The sequence below is a fragment of the Pestalotiopsis fici genome (assembly GCF_000516985.1).
Source record: "Pestalotiopsis fici W106-1 unplaced genomic scaffold PFICI_Scf_3, whole genome shotgun sequence".
NCBI classification, from domain to species: Eukaryota; Fungi; Ascomycota; class Sordariomycetes; order Amphisphaeriales; family Sporocadaceae; genus Pestalotiopsis; species Pestalotiopsis fici.
This window is the reverse complement of record NW_006917093.1, coordinates 2640696-2658920: the sequence shown is the minus strand read 5'-3', so window position 1 is coordinate 2658920 and position 18225 is coordinate 2640696. Positions and strand designations below refer to the sequence as shown.

General features: G+C 48.3%; 5 protein-coding genes across 5 annotated transcripts; 2 read left to right on the top strand and 3 right to left on the bottom strand.

Annotated features, from left to right (window-relative positions):
* Nucleotides 1–167: 167 nt before the first annotated feature.
* PFICI_04949 (uncharacterized protein) lies at nt 168–2871 on the bottom strand (the record flags this gene model as incomplete). The annotated part of the gene is made up of 7 exons (XM_007833530.1): nt 168–1438; nt 1509–1711; nt 1770–2001; nt 2055–2097; nt 2158–2267; nt 2326–2763; nt 2832–2871. The coding sequence occupies 7 exons, from the start codon at nt 2869–2871 to the stop codon at nt 168–170; spliced, it is 2337 nt and encodes a 778-aa protein (XP_007831721.1).
* Nucleotides 2872–3758: 887 nt separating this feature from the next.
* Nucleotides 3759–6195, top strand: PFICI_04948 (uncharacterized protein; the record flags this gene model as incomplete). Its single annotated transcript, XM_007833529.1, has 3 exons — nt 3759–5690; nt 5742–5988; nt 6050–6195. 3 exons carry the CDS (start codon nt 3759–3761, stop codon nt 6193–6195), a joined length of 2325 nt encoding a protein of 774 aa, XP_007831720.1.
* A 1115-nt stretch (nt 6196–7310) lies between these two features.
* Nucleotides 7311–7666, bottom strand: PFICI_04947 (uncharacterized protein; the record flags this gene model as incomplete). Its single annotated transcript, XM_007833528.1, has 2 exons — nt 7311–7346; nt 7394–7666. The coding sequence occupies 2 exons, from the start codon at nt 7664–7666 to the stop codon at nt 7311–7313; spliced, it is 309 nt and encodes a 102-aa protein (XP_007831719.1).
* Nucleotides 7667–10862: 3196 nt separating this feature from the next.
* PFICI_04946 (uncharacterized protein) lies at nt 10863–15536 on the top strand (the record flags this gene model as incomplete). The annotated part of the gene is made up of 3 exons (XM_007833527.1): nt 10863–11003; nt 11072–13642; nt 13692–15536. The coding sequence occupies 3 exons, from the start codon at nt 10863–10865 to the stop codon at nt 15534–15536; spliced, it is 4557 nt and encodes a 1518-aa protein (XP_007831718.1).
* A 1033-nt stretch (nt 15537–16569) lies between these two features.
* Nucleotides 16570–17692, bottom strand: PFICI_04945 (uncharacterized protein; the record flags this gene model as incomplete). Its single annotated transcript, XM_007833526.1, has 2 exons — nt 16570–16674; nt 16727–17692. 2 exons carry the CDS (start codon nt 17690–17692, stop codon nt 16570–16572), a joined length of 1071 nt encoding a protein of 356 aa, XP_007831717.1.
* Nucleotides 17693–18225: the final 533 nt, after the last annotated feature.

Sequence of the window (18225 nt, the reverse complement as noted above, 5' to 3'; positions counted from 1 at the left end):
CTGTCCGGCGGAGATGCAACATGTGCAGATGGAAATTCCGTCGAATAATAACTGCTACCAGTACCACGTGAATACTCATTGGAGGCTGTACTATGAAAGTCTAATATCCGATGCATAAGGAGTAGAGTCAAATAGCCCTTCTCGCTTCTCAAATTTTGAGCCCAAAACTAGCTCGCTCGTGGGTGATCAGGACGCTCCAACTCATCGAGGTCTACAACCTCTTGGTAAGCCCTTTTGATTGGAAACATCTGCACCCTTTTCAAGAGCCCTGGGCCTACTCGTTTACAAAACCCCAATAATTGGCGTCTGAACATGGCCAAGAACACCAGCCCTGTAATAAATAGCATAGCTGACATTGAAGACCAGCCGAAAATCCCAGCCCGTGAAGATCCATCTAGACTGTCAGTCGCAATGTCGTCCAATCCCATCAACAGTATGATACTTGCTGTCCATCCTGTGAATGCTCGGCTCCTCTGTCCTTCTCCTGTTTGGTCGTTGTATTGCTCCCAGACAAAGCCGGTCTTCTCCCAGCTTCTGCAGACGGTGTCAATGACACGAGTCCTCAGATCTGCTGCGAGACGTCGTGCGCGTACTCCCTGAGCGTTGTCGTCCTGCCCAATGTCTCGAAGGCGCAGCACGGCGAGCACATTTATATTCATCCAGACGGCTCCCCGCCAATAGTCCTCATCCGTATGGTAGTTTGCATCGTCGGCGCTTAAACTGCGCAAGCCATGCGGCGACCAGAGCTTGTTAGGTTCAGCCACCAGATCCAATACCGCTGTCAGCTTCTCATGCGTGCTATTCAGATGGCCAAGCAATAGAGGCATGAGTGACATGTATCCTAAATGGCAAATATGCTGAAAACTACCGTCGGTTCCGATAGTCGCATCACAATACGCTAACGCCGACTTGTTCCAATGGATCGTATCAAGGCTATGACGTATATTCTCCAGTTGTTCGGTATATGTACTGGCATCCTCGCCCAGATACTTGGCCGCTATCTCGAGAGCGCTGGCCATAGCACCAACCCAGGCAAGAGCATCTAAATGAAGCTCTCCCGGATGAGGGGGCTCGGCCCGTGGGTAATCATCAAGCCCGCTGGTAAGCGTATGACCAGGAGAACGGCCCCTCCACCGGTAGCCCTCCTCGTTGCTATTGAAGGGGCGAGGGTATGCTGAGAAATTGCCGGCTTGTGTTCGACGGAACCATTCGTATTGTCTTTTGAATAGCGGAAATAATTGTTGCAATAGTCTTCTTGCTTCGTCCAGGTTTGTCACGTAAATGGATTCGTGGCCTCGATATTCTGACTCGTTGGTCATCTTGGAAATGATTTTTGGCAGGAGTAACGCCAGGGTTGGAGGATTGGCGTAATGGGGGTATTGAGTCTGGAATTTCTTGGGGACTTTGCTTCGTGCCTCCTCGCCCAGAATTTGTTCTCCTGTCCAGTGTGAGTTCTCATCCCCGCGAAATGGTGCAATCATCGCCAGCGACGGTGAGAAGTGACTTACGCTCAATCCACCCATCGTTGTCCATCCGGCTGAGCCAACTTTGGAGACTTGAAACAGCAAGATCCATATCCCATTCGATGATAGGGAGCAAATGAAAACCCTCATCCCACAGGAAGCCCCGGGGGAAGAAAGGTCTTGAGGGCACATGTGACAACAGAGTCGACGGTGGCGTATTTGTGACGGTCGCCCGCTTCATGGCAGCCCTGCAAGAGAACTATAATTAGAGTGACATAAACACATAAGACGATCGGACGTACGTACTCGGCCTGAACCCAGAAGTCGAGAGACGTTTCTTCGTATGCTGTATCATGAGAATAGTCTACTCGAGTGTCGCCATAGAAGAAGCCTTGACCGCCTAAAAGATTTGATAGTAACGATGAAATGAAGCTTCTGTACTTCTGATCCTGATACGGGGAAGACCTTGGAAACACAGTGTCAATCTGGTCCGGAAATGAGGAGTAGAAAGCGTTTGATTTAGAGCTAAAGTCATCGGCTGCAGTAATGACATGTTAGATGACGATAGAACACGCAACCGTTGCAACGTACATGTCACAAGTTGGCTCTGATTTGAGCGGAAGGTAAAGTCAATCTGCCGGGAAGCTTAGCTAAGGGCCATTGGACTTTGGTCCACAAAGTGCATAGTTCATACCGAAAAGGGACCCTCCAGAATGACCTGAATGAAGTGCATGTTGCCATTGCCGGGCTCATTAACGAGGAGCGCCTTTCCAGAGGCGGCCTTGATGACATCCATATACACCGCTGGAGAAGATGAGCACACACAACATTGAATCCGTAGGACAATAAGTGATAGTCATACACTTTGCTTTCCATATCTTGTCCTCTGTTACCGTCACACTCTTTACAGCAGTACCCTCGTGGAACGCATTTCCTGTATTACTTAGCTGATGAAGCTCAAAGGGACCCAGTCCAGGGGCCGTTCCGAAGCAATTGGCTCCCGCCTGGTGTCCCTTTGCGGCTGTGCAATTCAGGTTCCCCTGATTCGGCATGCTTTCTGCTCCCTCGAGAGCGATATGCCAGACGAGCGCCGTCTTCAAATCTGCCGGGGCACCTGACCTTGGAGTGCCGGACACGCGGACCACCCAGCCGAGCCCATCGCCGGACTTGAAAAATTCTGTAGTCAAATCAATGTGCAGTTTGCTGTCGTAGATGGTCTGACTGCCTCCTGTCCGGGTGTCGTACTGTGTCCATCCATAGCCATTCATGCCATCGTCTTGCTCACAAGTGTCGCGGAGATCTTTCAAATCGACGGAATTAGTATTCGGCTTCCTCTCCTGGGTCAACGGAGATGTATCCAGTTCTTACTTCTAAGCATGCTTTGGCGCCCGTCTCCATTTGACCACATTAGACCCAAGAGCAATGTCTCTGGAATGCGCGGTCTGATGCCAAAATACAGATTGGGCCGGTAAGGGCCCCACGTCCAGTGGTCCGGGGCTCGCGCGGTGCCCGTGTCACCAGGACTCAAGGATACTGCGATCCTGCATATTACCGAGAGGAGCGCTAGAAAATGTGTGCGCCACGCGAATGACATTATTGCAAGAGAGGTGAGGAGCGTCTCGACCCTAGCAATTGCTCAGGTGCATTGAATGCTCTTGCCCATGCGATGGAATGTAGGCGCGTGAGTGATGGCCGTGGTTGCAACTTGTCAGCAAATAATCAACTACAAGGTACTACGACCACAAGGGTTCGGGACGGTGCAATCAGTGCACATGTAGGCAGTTCTGGCTAACAAATCTCCTGGCCGCTCTGCAGACCCACTGTTGAGCACATGCAATAAGGCGCTACTACCATTAGGTACCCTAGGTACCTACCAGACTGCCTGTACCGAACGGCACAGTACCTTATTAATGTTGGCGCAACCACCCTGACCTGCACGGGAATTGATTGCCTTCCAATTCTGCCACGTACGGAATCTACCATGTATTTACCATACATATATGTACCTATCAGTAGTTGATGTTTTCTGTAAATTTATACAACAACGACTAGAGCGGGGGGGACCTCTAAGCAGGTGCTACTGATCAACAATCTTCAAGCATTGGTCAATGGTGACTGCTACCCATCCTATTTCATCGAAGGAAGCTCCAGAGCACCTCGACTGCTAGTCACAACAACAAACAGCAACAAAAAACAAACAAAGAAACAAACCAAGCAAATGATACAGACATCTTACTTCTCGTCCGCCAAGTCTCTTCATTCAATTAGCACAACTTTTTTATCAGGCCAGACAGGATGGCAGACGCTCACCCCGATACTCCTGTCCTAGAGCAATGGAACGCACAAGAGAGAAAACTCCAGGAGATCATCGATGATGTACGCAGTCACGGACTGGACCTCGACTTGGATCTTCCACAAATCGTCCTCTTGGGCAACAGGAACTCAGGAAAGACTTCCATAGTAGAGGCTATAGTCCGAATGAGATTCACAACTCGCCGCACAAACTTCCCAGTTGAATGGGTCCTGCGTACCACAGAGAGTAGTGAAATCAAAGTCAAGGTATGCCACACATCAACGTCGACCTGCGGAGTCGAGAAATTGCCATCATATACCAAGGAGGGCGTTGTGTCAAGTTCATACACCAAAGTCTTCAATGAAGCTACACAAGTAATCCAAGAAGCTCTGCAAGGCGGTGCGACTATCTCTGAAGACACCTTGCAGGTGAGAATTTGCCGAGCATACCTCTATGAAATTAACTTCATAATGATCGAACTTCCTCGGTTAGACAACTCCGAACAAGCAGAGCACTCTGCCGCCGATCGAGCTCTTGTGGAAAGCCTAGCCAACCGTTACATGTCAAACCAGAACGCCATTATTGTGCTGGTTGTATCTGCACAAGACCAAACTGCTGTGCAAGAACTCCTTCAACTTGCCAAGCTCCACGATAGAAACCAAATCCGGACACTCGGAGTTATCACGAAGCCAGATCTTCTCAAACCAGGATCTGAGGAGGAAGCGAACATTATTCGGCTAGTTGAGAATCTGAACCAGTCTGCTCGGCTGCCATTGGGTTGGCATGTGCTTCGAAATTCTGAGTCTGTGGAGAGGTGTCTGGGAAAAGATGAAAGAGATAAAAGGGAGCGGGAATTTTTCAACGCTACTTCCTGGTCTTCAGTACCTCCAGAGAATAAAGGCATCGGTACGCTACGAGGAAGATTGAGTCGTATTCTCATGACTCGCGCCAAAAGGAACTTGAAGAGCCTCATTGACGGATTTGAAATCACATTGAGCGAGAGACAGTTTCTTCGCAAACAGCTTGGAGAACCGCGAGAGGGCCCAAAAGAAAGACAGGCATACCTCAACAATATTGCATCCCAGTTTCAGGCCGTGTCACTACAGGCCCTGAATGGCAATTACTTGCACGACTTCTTCGGCCGTTTAGATCTCGACGACACAGGCATGGCATATGCACAAATTCGAGTTCGCAAACTGCGAGTACTCATCCGTGATCTGAACCGCACCTTCGCCTTTATTCTACAGACCAAGGGCCACGCATACGAGGTGCTTCCAAAAGGTGTCAGTATCGACGATTATACACGCCAGCACAATCAGAAAAGTCCTTGTCCCGCTTTTGCTGCCAGTCTCCACAACCTGATGCGCCTCTACCCAACCGAGGACCCCAAACTTATGACTTTCCAAGATACGGTCAAGAAATTGGACAATGAGTTTGTAGTCGGCCAAGGAATTGAATTTCTGGGCACATCAAACGATCAATTGGCAGCGGAATTCTTCCGGCACCGAGCCCGCCCTTGGGGGGCTATTGCACGATCCCATGCCCAGATTGCCAGTCAAATGGCTCGAACATTTGTTAACGAGCTTTTCAGCCACCTTATTCCAAAGAACAACAGAACCCGCGAGACGATTCTAAATGAGGTCGTAGAACACTTCTTTGAGACCAAGGCCTTGGTACTGGAAAGGAAGATCGAGGAACTTCTCCACCACTACCAACATGGACACCCCCCGTCACTGGATTTGGGACTCGGAACAGTTCTCACAGATCGACAACGAAGGTTGATAGAGAAAGAATTCTTGAAGCGCCTCCTGGAAACTCAGCCAGGCCTTTTCACGGACACTGCGCGGGAGAACCTTGGCGGCAACGTGAATTCTAAACCTGAAAGCAAATTTGATGCTGAAGACTTTTTCGACAAGGCCAGAGCATACTACCAGGTGATTCCAGTATCATACAATAAAATTCTTTTTCTTTCTAACAAACGCTAGACCTCACTGCACACGTTCACCGACAACATGATCGTCTTGGTTATTGAAAACTGTCTCATCGAGGATCTTCCCAACATCTTCACCCTTCAGTTCGTCGGCCAAATGGATGATCAAGAGCTTGAGAAATTTGCAGCTGAGTCAAACGAAATCATTAAGCAAAGATCGGTGTTGCGTGATGAATGCGAAGCCCTGGAAAGAGGACTCGATTTCTTCCGCAGGTATAAGGATCCTAAGCGCAAGAGGACTTGTAAGTCTGCCATGTTGTTAAGTTCATTAGCATGAAAATGACTAATACGAGCAATCTTCAGCTTTCAATGAACTGGACAGTCTTTCTCCATCTTCCACTGCAAGGCCTGGTAAACGTCGCAGGCTTGCACCGGAAACAATATGGGAGGCTTTGCAAAAGCCTCAAATTGTCCCACCGCAGTCATCTGTTTCGAAACAGATTCAGTGATCTCCTGGGCCACGGTATGTAAGGCATTACTGGGACCAAGCAGTGATCTTTTCTCAAATGTGCAATGGCTCGCTTCCGGGCATAATCTTCATGAGAGGTGGTTGGCAGTCATAAGACACCCACAGAGCATGGTCTATCTGTTCGCAAGCAACGCGTCACGGCACTCAACCAGCGATTATTACACATGATCCCTCGGCAAGCGAGTTCATGGACTCCAACAGACCTTGTTGGGTCTCTGGCAATGCAATAGCTTTGGGCAGTCCATGTATGATACATGGTCCCTTGTCAAACGATACTCATTCTTTCTTGAATTCTTTTTTTCTACATTGATTTCTACCATTGGCGGTCAAGCATATCGCCGGAAGTCATTAAGGTCTTAAGGTGCATGTATACATTCTCAACTAATTGAAAGACTCAGGCGTTAATCTGTGGCCAGGGTTCCGTATCCAGTAGCACAACGTCGTGGCAGAGAAATACTCCAGCTTTCTGCTTTTCTCTTCTTGTTTATGAGCAATAGAACTTGGAACAGCTTTGGTAATGGGAGTTCATTGTATCGCGTAGTGTAAGACAGATCGTCTTGCAAATTTGAGATACAAATTGAACAATTTTCATATACACGAGTTGAAACAACATGCATGCCTTTTCCAGTTGCCAGCAATGAGCAGTTGTTCGTTGGGCTGAAGAGATTGGTGTTGGCCAGCTATGAATGTGTGATGACATGGCAGAAACATGATTCGTCGGTTACGGTACGCAAGGCTTCTTTGTTCCTCTTCAATGTTTGCGAGGGGGTATGAGACGATTTTCTCATTGTGAAGAGAGCGCCCTCATTTACTTGGGGACAACATCTTTCAGACACTACTTTGATCACATCTTTCCATTCACGTTGGCTGAGGTGATAATATTAAACGGCAGTGACCAAGTCATCAGTTCAATTTGGGTACAATACAGCAGCTCCTCTTTAATGAAGCCGGCACTTAATTCTGCAACTCCGTAAATGACTGCCTGCGGATTTATTGTCGGCTCAATAGGCAAAATACTGGAATCACACACACGGAGTTTGGAGCAACCATGCACACGCAGCGGATTGTCAACTACGCCGCCCAGCTCCCGAGGCATCATGGAGCACTTGCCAGTATAATGGTAGGCACAGTCTGCAGTGCGCCCAATATAGTCTTTTGCGGCCTCGAGGTCTGCGAACCTCTTGGTAGTAAGACTTGAGGTGGCGCACAATCGGCTCCGCGCGGGTAATGGCGTCCTTGGTAAAGCGGACCTGGCGAGCCAGAATCTTGAGGTCCAGCGAGTTCACAAGATAGTGGGGGTCAACACTCACTCCCTCGTTGGTATCGGTGTGCTCGTCCGTGGCGCTGGTGATGTGCACTGAGCCTTGAGACAGCGGGTGCGACAGCTCGATGGCGACGGAAATGTTTATCGGATGCACGATAGCGAGGGTCAGCGGCGTCAAAGGGCGCATACGCTGGACTGAGGACGTAGTTTCCTACTGCCTCTGAGTGGTCCGTCGGAATGGAACGTATCCCTCCCGTAGATGGGTTGACTTCTGCGGCACTTGGACGGGTACGTGGCTGTACTTCTCCATTAGCCTTTGTTGTGTGGACAATGATGATGTGAGTAGACGATGCCGCTGTTTAACCCACGGCGTTCGGCTGGTCTATCGTAGGCCCATAACAACCCGAGATCCTTGCACTGCGTACTGGTAAGGCCTTTCACGCCCGGGCAGCACTACAGGAAGTGATCAATTAGAACAAGTCACCCCATGGAATAGCCTGAGATTACCGATCTACCCTTGCTGGAGATGCGATGGCAGCAATCACAGGCGCGCTGAAGCGTTCAGAAGTCAACCCGTCGCTCCTCGATTCGAGCCCTGGAAGGATTAGCCACCACGTTTCGCTTGCGTCTCGATCCTCCAAGCGTGAGCGTGTGCTTCTAGGAATTATATATCATAGTATCGCTAATAGTAATCCTTTTGCGTATTAGGCTATTTACCGTGTTTTTAGCGACCTTGCCGTCTTATAGGATTATCTAAGCGAGGTAAAGCAGGCTGTTCAGCACAGCCCGGATAGCACGTCCACAATTAACCTTAGCTATATTTTTAACTTATATCCTACCTCTCCACCTACCACAAGATATTCCGTTATCATAATATAGCCAATTTGTACGCGTCGTTTCGGAAGACCATATATTAGATAATAGGTACCTCTTTAAAGAAGCGGCAAGCTCATTATAACATTGGTCAGAGTCTAGCACTAGAACCCGACCGTATAAGGCGAGAGAATATCAACAAATTCTACCATAAGCGCTTCTTTAAAAGGCACAATAGTGGTAAACGTTCTACCGCTATTGCTTTTCGTGGGTCCAGCGGAGGCACCACGCTTTGTCCCGGACGTTATCTTGCCACAAATGAGATTTTGATGTACACCGCTATACTACTCCTGCGTTTCGATATCCGGTCGGCGGATAGAAAGCCTTGGGTACTTTTAACCACGGCTAAGTCTTCGAAGTAGAGGCTATGGAGCAAACGGATAAGGAAATAAAGATTAAACTCATGCCCCGTCCAGAGGCCAGCGGTCGGATGTGGCGGGTAGTAGTCTTAGGGCAGCGCGGTGCTGACTTGATGACACAGACATGAGCGGAGAATTTCGTTTCCTTTCTATCTAGTGCAATGGGGGAATGCTTTCTTATCCTTTTCATTTTTTATTTTTTTTTTCAGTTCACCTCCATTGAGAAAGACTTCAGTATCATGTAATATTTAGATCAACGCAGTACTTCAGGGGCCTCCCCTCGATCGCGAGCGAACTCGAGTTGACCCATATTTCAAGATATGTCTCTATCATTGTCGATTTGCCTCCATGCCTACCACTGCTCTTTCGTGATTAAAAGAAGAAAAAATGAACCAATGTCACGAGGCCTTTTTATTTTGGGTCTTTCGGAAAATCCGACTCAGCATTAGCGGTCGCGAAATGGGACAGTCGTGAGCGGAATTACTCGTGAGTTTCTGACCCACAAGAAGTAAGCATTCGACAGCCCGGGGTACACAACCAGTACAAGCTCTGATGAACGAGCTCGAGGGAAAAGTGATGAGGATATGTGCTCGATCGTGACCCATTTCGGCAATGGCCCAAACATCTGCCAACGGAGTCTCGTGGCCCTCCCGGACACAGCTCGAGCGGCTGCAAAGGATCACGGCGATCATTGTCGATTTCTGCTGCCCCAGTCTGGCGTGGGCCGTTCCGCTCGATGGGGGAAAGTGGGGTGTCGTGGACATTTTCATGATGCTCGGTTTGTATCCCATTAGTAGACAGCGAGCCCTGCTGATGAGCTGGCAGTTTTCACCCGATGAGATTTTCCTGCATCCGGGTACATTGAGACCCGACATGGTATAATATCGATCTGGGATGAACATGGCCCAGGTGGGGCCATTGAAAGCAATCAAATTCGCCTAAGCAGCAGTCATACTGTGGAATACTATCAATAATCGACTGTGTTGCCATTTGGGAAGTCAGCTACACGCCGCCATATGGGCCGTGAAATTGAGGTAGGCTTCGGAACTGTAACATGTAATAGTCAGAGACTTGACATACACCAACCGTTCCTTATGCGTGAGAGAAGCGTGTCACTCAATATTGTGGAGACTGATGGAAGTGGCGAGATCTAAACATTCAATAAGTATTCCGCAATAATAAGAAATAGAGTTGATCACAAGACGGGGGACCAATTTGAAGGGGAAATGGACTACATTGGTCCAGATCTCCTGCTATGGTATATGGTATGGGGTGAAGAAGCTGCACGGTAAAAACGATCTCCATCTTTCGCATTGCATACATTCTACGGTGGTAAGGGGAGAAAATGAAAGCTTGATGCGCAATTGATATGGGTATCTGAGAGCATGCCCACAGCGACTATGTGCGGCACGCCATAGAGGGGCTCAAGAGTGGCTACAGCCCACAAGCACACAATCATTCCTTTGGGAACAATCATTTACTGTATACGGTATTGTTTGCGATTTGTGATGGGACCGCAAAATGCTGTCTTGCAACCTGATTTGTGTCTTTTTTTTTTTTTTTTTTTTTTTTGGAGATTGCACGATGTGGTAAATCACTCTTCCAGGGTCGCAGTCTTGCAGGTTTGCTTTTTCTGAAGCAGTGTCCTCAAATCTATATCGTAGATGGAGTTTTGCTGCTCCATGCAGTGGATTTCGTTGGCTAACAAGTTGAGGGGCACAGATGATAATATCTACAAGGTAGCCACTAATCAGTACCACAATTAATCAGCTGAATCCACTGACCCTGCAGCTTTCTGATCAGGCATGTAGGCACATGAGTGAATCGGTACACATGAATTTGGCTCTGGCGGGAAAGTTAGCCAAGACGATGAGAATTGAGTGACATAAGGCGATTTCTGCACCGTCCTTGGGTTTATTTATATAAATCTGCCATCTGAGGAAGAGCTACGCCGAGTCTCTGCGGGAAGTTGTGACACGCACGTACATATTTCAACAGCCCTCGGGAGTAACAACCAGATCTTCGCCTCGCGAGTTGCCAACAATAAAATCCAAGCCCACCGCCCACAAAGTCAATCTCTTGGAATTATGGGAGACCGCTGTGCTGGAGTTTTGCGCAGCGACCAACCAAGATGACCAAGAATTCCTGCGAATGCCAAGGAAAGAAGAGATCCAGAAGGACATTGAAGACGACCGTGAACACGACGAGAAAAATGTCAAGTTGCAGGCTCTCAAAAATGTGGGGAGAGGACTGCTTGAAGTCGCAGACGTTGTGGTGGATGTAGCTGCCGATGTAAGCTTCGTCAATCCCATCTGAATTTGTTACTTTGCTGCTTATGAGTTTGTTAACATTCTGGCCAGGTGTTCTCCCCGGTCGGCGTTTGTTTCAAGGCTGTGAAGTTGGTTTTGCAGTTATCTGCAGCTTGCAAAAAGTCGCTTTTCGCTGAAAGCTTGCAAACACTTTTGTCGTCCAAGGGTGAAAGAGTCATCAGAATATTTGCTCCATATGCCACTGGCATCAGCCCTGATGCTCAAGACTTGATGTCAGAGAGTTTGAAGTCTACCTTGTATCAGCTCATGGTACATTTCCTCTCCATCTGCGCAGACTGCGCGATCGCGACCGGGCTGCCGAAGCCAAAGCGTCTCCGAGGGAAGCTCAGCATGTACAAACGGGTGGTCACCAGAGTCATCGCGGGCGACGCAGCAGCGGTCAAAGCTAGAGAAGAGAGGTTAGACGATCTGCTAGGACAACTCAAGGCTACAATACCAGCGAATACACACGCAGATGTATTGGAAGTGAAAGCTGCAACCCAGGGGCTCGTGGACCAATTCAGCCGCCATACGAGCCTCAGCCTAGATGACTCGAATCTGACGAGAATCAAGGAACACCTCGGTTTCGACCACCACAATCGTAACTGGGGCTACTGGAAACGATCCTACAAGTCTCTTCTAGATTCAACTCTTGTGGACACGGGAGAGTGGATCAAGAGCAACGAAGACCTGGTAGAATGGAGAGATGTCGACAAAAGTGTTCCGAACGTCGTACTCGCCTTGGAGGCCCCTAACGGCAGTGGGAAGACCCACGCATGTTTTTGGCTTTTAAGGCATCTCGTCGACCTACAGAAGAATTCAGACAACCAGACAACACGTGCCAATGTAGCTCACTGCTTCTTCGAGAGTCCTGGCGATACTGAAAAGATCGCTGGCAGCAGCGAAACTGGCATGTCTCTTCGAGATGCGTTGGCTGGATTGGTGCTTCAATTGACTGAGACGGACGTTTCTTTTCGCACCTTTGTGGCTAAACAATGCCACCAAGTAGGTAACACCACCTACAATGGCCATGATATCTGGGACAACCTGATTATGGACTATTTGATGGCTTTCTCCAAGCAATCAGGACAGGATGCCAATGATCGTAAGAAAAGCGACACCAAAGCTGGCAGAATCTTCTTCTTGGTCATTGATGGTCTTGAAATGGCACAAGGAAGTCAGCAAGATGAGGACAACACCGTGTTGGTTCGACACATCATCGAGTCGATCAGGTGTCATCAAAACCAGACGAGCTCAATGAACGCCAAGCGGAACCAGCCCTTCCAAGTGAGGTTGTTCATAAGTGGCACGGAAGATTACCTGAAAAAAGTTTCCACCCCTGGTTGCGTGCCGAGAGTTTCGCTTTGTGAATGCAACGCGAACGATCTGAATGCATTCATCGGCAAAAAAGGGCAGCCAGCGCTGTTGAAATTGGAAGACGCGAAGTCCCGATTGGAGAAGAAGTTGAGACTGCTGGCCAGAAGTGGGAGACTGAGAATCTCGATGAAAACAATCGACATTGACCTGTTCCGCAAGAAATTGATTGAGGAGTCCAAGAACAACTATATCAAGCTTCAGTCATATCTTGAGGCAATTGAACGTGCGAGTGACAAAAAACTCGAAGAGATTCTGTCGAGCGATTCATTAAGCGAGGTTTACATCATTGATTCAGTCCGGAACAGTATCGATACTCTTGCCAAGGAGCTACGAACACAGAGTCAAGAGATCGATGTTCTCAATGAGATCCTTCCCTGGATAGTGCTTCCAAAGGAAGGGCGGCCAACAGTAGCCCAGCTTGAGTCTGTGCTGCGTTTGAAGTATGGCAGGGCGGTGAATATCAAAGAACGCATTGAACAGAAGTACAAGTCCAGGTCACTTTTATGGTGCAGAGACGATGTTGTCTTTATGTCCTCCAACGCCTTGGATTATCTCAAGAGGGAGGGCGGCACCGCAACGGATAATCCGATCGCTACGTCAGGCCAGACCAACAATGTCCAGAAGCCAAACAGGGCAATCTTGCACCGAGCACAGCAACCCGAGAGCAATGAACGGGCGCTTCGTCGAGATGCCATGCCATCTTACAGCGGTGAATCATCCTTCGAGAAGTACAGTCATGGTGAGCCCTCGGGTATTTCATACCACCGGGTAGATGGGCACTGTCGTATCATACTCAGTCTCTTGAAAGCAGTATGTCCTGCAAACGCGAAGATTGCAGAGCCTCTCCACGATTACGCAATCAATAATATGCTATGGCATCTCAGCGAGGTGAACCCAGCTGAGATTCTCACGCTAGGAGTCGAACGCAAAAGAGAAATCGGCCGTTGGCTATACGTTTTCTTCATGAATGAGAATTCTGTTCGTGTGTGGTTTAGGGAGGAACGATTGAGCTCCATTCTAGGAGATGATTGGTGGGAGTCCTTGGACGCAGTTTTAAGGTGGTTTCAAGACGTCGAAGTGGCAGAAGGGGCCTTGTCAGTGCTGGGGACGGGCGGCTCTTCGTTGATTCTTGAACGAAAGGACCTTTTGGAGCGCGCATCGGAGATATTGGCATCAGAATGGCTTCTCAAGAGCAGCTGGGATGCAGCAAAAGCGTTCAGGCGGATAGCTCAACTCCCAAAAGAGGTGGGTACACTATTCTTTCATCATCGGTTCAAAGCACTAACCATCGTAGATTGTCGACCTTGAAATGTCTGACCAAATGCGCGATCGAATCCGCTATGATCCCGACGACAACGAAGGGATCACCTTTGAGCATGTTCGTGCAGCGGAAAGGTGGGCGCAGACGAAGCTGAAAGAAAACAAGACAAAAGCCCTGCGACACACCCGTATCGCTGAAACTATGGTTTTCTATGACATGTGGGACGGTGTACCCTCCAGGTGCCAAAAAGCGTTGGAAAACGATTCTCAGAACTGGAAAGCAAAGTGGTATCTGGCTCGGTCTCTGCAGCGCCAGAACGATCATGCGGGCGCCGTGCACCAATTACTTGAGCTCATGAACTTATTCAAAGACAATCCTGGAATCAAAAAAAAGTACCATTCCGCTTTCGAGGATATTTTCAAACGTTTCCTGGATTCCTCACAAGATCTTGATGATAAGGGGCCCATACAAACATTCCTGAAAAGCTTCATCGACAAGCCTGTGTCGGACCCCAACCTCATCGCTATTACTTTGAGGCAGTTGAAAGAAGCCGAGTACGCAAACAGCATAGAAACCTTCTTTCGCAACTTGCTTGAACGAGAATCCGGACAGGGTTTTATCGAGCTTCTCTTCAGATTCGCGGAAGACAAATCCTTTCACGAAAATCTTTCTAACAAGCTACGAAACATACCAGACCTCTTACTTCAAGGATATCGCAGAGCAATCTATCAAGCACACCAGAAAGCTCAGACTGCCGACTCTCTCTCAGAATCAAGACTCGCTCATCTGCGGTACTATCTTGCCGTCGCGCTGCTGTACCCCCGTCTTCCCGACTCCGCATCTCGCGCGACTGTGGCAGGAGCGATGGTAACGGATGGTCTTGATCAAAAACTCAGAAGCATCGAAGAAGCTCGTCAAGTCCTACAGAGAAGCGTGAACCGATGGAAACGGCGTGACTGTCCGCAAGATGTCGAGAAAATCATTTTGGGAAAGAGCACCAGGGCTCTTGGGTTCGCTTACGTCGAATGGGCTCGTGCTCAATCACAGTTGACAGATGGACTAGTCGAACCCGAGTTGAGAGACGGACTTCCCAAACTCGAGTTATTGAAACAACAACAAGATGAACGGCTTGTCGAGCAAGACCTACGCTTCGCAACCCTTGTTGCACGAACTTACCGTCATCTTGGCAAGGGGTCCCTCGCCGAGAAGCATACACGAAGGGTGATCGAAATTGCTTTTGCTATCCTTGATGACGACATTCCCGACAACGACTGGGAGGGATATGACATACTGGCGCAAGCTCTCGCATCCTTGGGCCGGGAAAAAGACGCCCTTGCAGCATGGTCTTTGGTGTCTCAAGCTGTTGAAGACGAGGACGACAACAGCCGTAGTATCGATGACAAAGACAAGCCATCAAAGGGAACCGCCATCAGTATGAACAGATCAGTGATAAATGTCACTACTGATAGAGTCACGGGCTTCGATGGAGATGATGATTCCGATGATCGATCAGAACTGGGCTATGAAGACGATCAAGCCATCACGGGGTCAGTGACGCAACAACCTGCACAGCCTCACAGTGGGGTGTTTTTCGTCTGTAACGGTAATTGTGGCTATGAGTGGCAAGGACGTATTGAACAGGACATGTATCTGTGTATGGACTGTGCCAATGTAAGATTAGAACATGGCTGTCTCAAGAAGCTTGAGGACGCAAAGCTTGCGCGTCGAATTTGCGCTCCAGACCACAAGTTTCTTCCTGTCGAGAAGTGGACGAAAGAGGGGTCGCCTGGAGTTGGGAAGGACAAAGTGAAAGTTGGACATGAGGTTTTCAGTGTTAAGGACTGGCGAGAAGGGATCAGGAAGAAATACCTGCAATAAACTCATAGGGAAGGGGTTGAACTCTGAGGGGGACTTGAGTAAATTAGACTAGCAAAAGTCTCCATACACCTTGTTCTGTGACGGGACATTCACTCCATACACTTACAGTTCTCAATGGGATCTTCAAACTAGACTAGACAAGCTCCATAGGAGCTCCTGGATGGGTATATAGATACGACCTACCCTCCATTTCATTTGTACAGAATCAGACTACTTTCAATCACTTATTCATGCCTATACACCGCTCCCATCAGGTGATATCGAAATCCCAGATCACAAGCTCCTCTGACTTTCATATGTTCCTATATGCCTCCTTTGGGGAAAAGAAAGGGAAAAAAAGATCGGACTAAATTATGATTAATTGAGGCCAGTGTCGCAGCAAAAACAACCTTGAGGGTCGGTAATAACCATGCTATTAATATCCCGAAAGCTGTCACTAAGGCAGTCGTCAGAGCCAACTAACCTAACCTAGAAGATTATCTTTTGCTTGAGCACAAGTGCCTATCTCGGCCTAACGTGAAACATGCCCCTAGAAGAATAATGCGCTATAATTATAGTGATTTATCGCGGATAAAGATCCGGCTTCCAGGGATATTTCAACTAACTTTATAGCGGATAATCCACTAAATTTCCAAAACTCCTCAATCTTATATATTTTAAACCCGTGGATCTCCACAAATTTTTTTTAAAAGAGCAATTCATATTTTTATCGCCTATGAATACATAGATATTTACATTATCTTTCTTTCCGAATCCTTCGTTGAGAGGATTTAATTGAAAACTGCCTGTTTAAGGCATTTTTGTATGGGAAGTTCAAAACTCGCCGTTTTTGTGTCATCCCAATGTACACAACAAATATCTCAATTCGTATTGCAAACTGTGGCGCTCTCGATACCGATATTATTATTAATATTACTACAATTCTTGAAAAAANAAAAAAAAAAACCAGAAAGTTTGACGTAGGCTGTGGACAAAAGCGGAGTGACCATCTTTTCCTGGCAAAATGTGGATGCTTCCAACGATGAACCAAGACCTATCCTGTTGGAATTGGAGGTGGCAATACTTTCGTGCACTCCATCATATCATTCATGTTGTTGACACCCAGTAGACTCATGCGCACATATGCTCTTGCGTATGCCTGGTGAGAATTAGAACAAGTGAACGGTCATATCATGAGCGACCCAACTCACCAGATTCCATGCAACAGTAGCTTTTGATTTGGCAAACATCTCCCATTGTTTCGCGGTTTTCTTGGACGCAGCCAGCTTCGCATCGCTTGGTATTATCAAAATCGTTTTATTGTCGCCTTGTAAAGTGTTCTCAAAGAAGGTAGTGTCAAGAACCTTGGGTGTGATGCCTTGGGACGCCCCGATGCGACGCGGATCCACGGAAATTTGCTTTGAGATAGAATGTGCCCCAACGAGGGCTACCAGATCCGTCGAGGAGAAGGTCTTGTTCTCGAACAATGATATCAGGTAATCTGCATTGTCAAATGGGCTGGGCAAAAGGCCAGCAGGATTTGCCTCGTCGCTGTCCTGTCGTCCAACAAAAAGCCGTATCCGTGGTCCTCCTGGACAAGCAACTGTGGCGGTTATAGCACTGACTTGTATCAGATCGGCCATTGAAACCCCCCAATCCTCGTATTTCTTAAACCAAGACTTGGTCAGGTTGCCGATGTCATGGATGTTTTCGTTCTCGATCCTGTCCAATTCGTCTGAGAGCAAAAGGGACCCGTCGGCTCCTCCTGTTTCGGAGAACACATCCCATGCGGCTGCGTCGTGGAAACCTTGGCGTATTGCACCACGAGCAAAGTCGGTGCATCCCTTGAACGAAGGTAGTATTTCGCCAGTGATGTGGCTCCAGATGCAGCACTTGTCGGCATTGCAGGCAGGGGACATGGGCGCGCCTGGAGCATGGTAATCGGAGCATGATGGCCTCGTCGCACTGTCGATCCCTTGTAGGATGCGTGCTATCTTGTCGCCTCCGCGAGTCCGTGAATCGTTCAAGAGGTCGCCAAACAGTTGACTTGAACTCTCTGTTACGATGTTTGCGTTGCTCAGGTCGACAAGCCGGCCCACACCGCCACGAGCTGCGGTTGACAAAATGCGCCAGCTAATCACCAGTACGCTGGAGTATGAAAGGCATCTAGGCTGCATTCTGTGCTTGGGTATAGAATTGTCGTAGGCGGCGATTTCTAGCTGATAATTTATAAACAGCTAATGGCTAGTGTTGCTCAAGCTCAGTTGTTCGGGCGCAGGGAGCTCAAGTGAGGAAAAAGGGATGAATTGACATCTTCCTTTCTTCGGGTCACGCACAGGGAACCAATTATACTTGTTAAGTAGTCGTGTAATGGCAGGTAATAGATATTTGGGTTGTGTTTGGTTTGTTTTCTCGCTTGGACGTCCGTTGGATCACCGCTCATGAATGCAAGACACGGCATCGACGCGGTTGCTACATTTCGATGAACCTAGAATGCAGCTCTTCATTTTCTCGGTGCAGATGAAGCATTCCGAGGCCAGGCATGGCTCCATCGGCACTTTCTTTGGGGGACCATTGGTTTCGTGTAACATTATCATCTACAAACAGAGTTACCGTTCCCCGAGCCACATGAATCTTAAGAAATGGATCCCCATCTTTCTCTTCCTCTCCCCCTCTCTGTCTCTCGACGCACAACGCTTTTGACAGATGG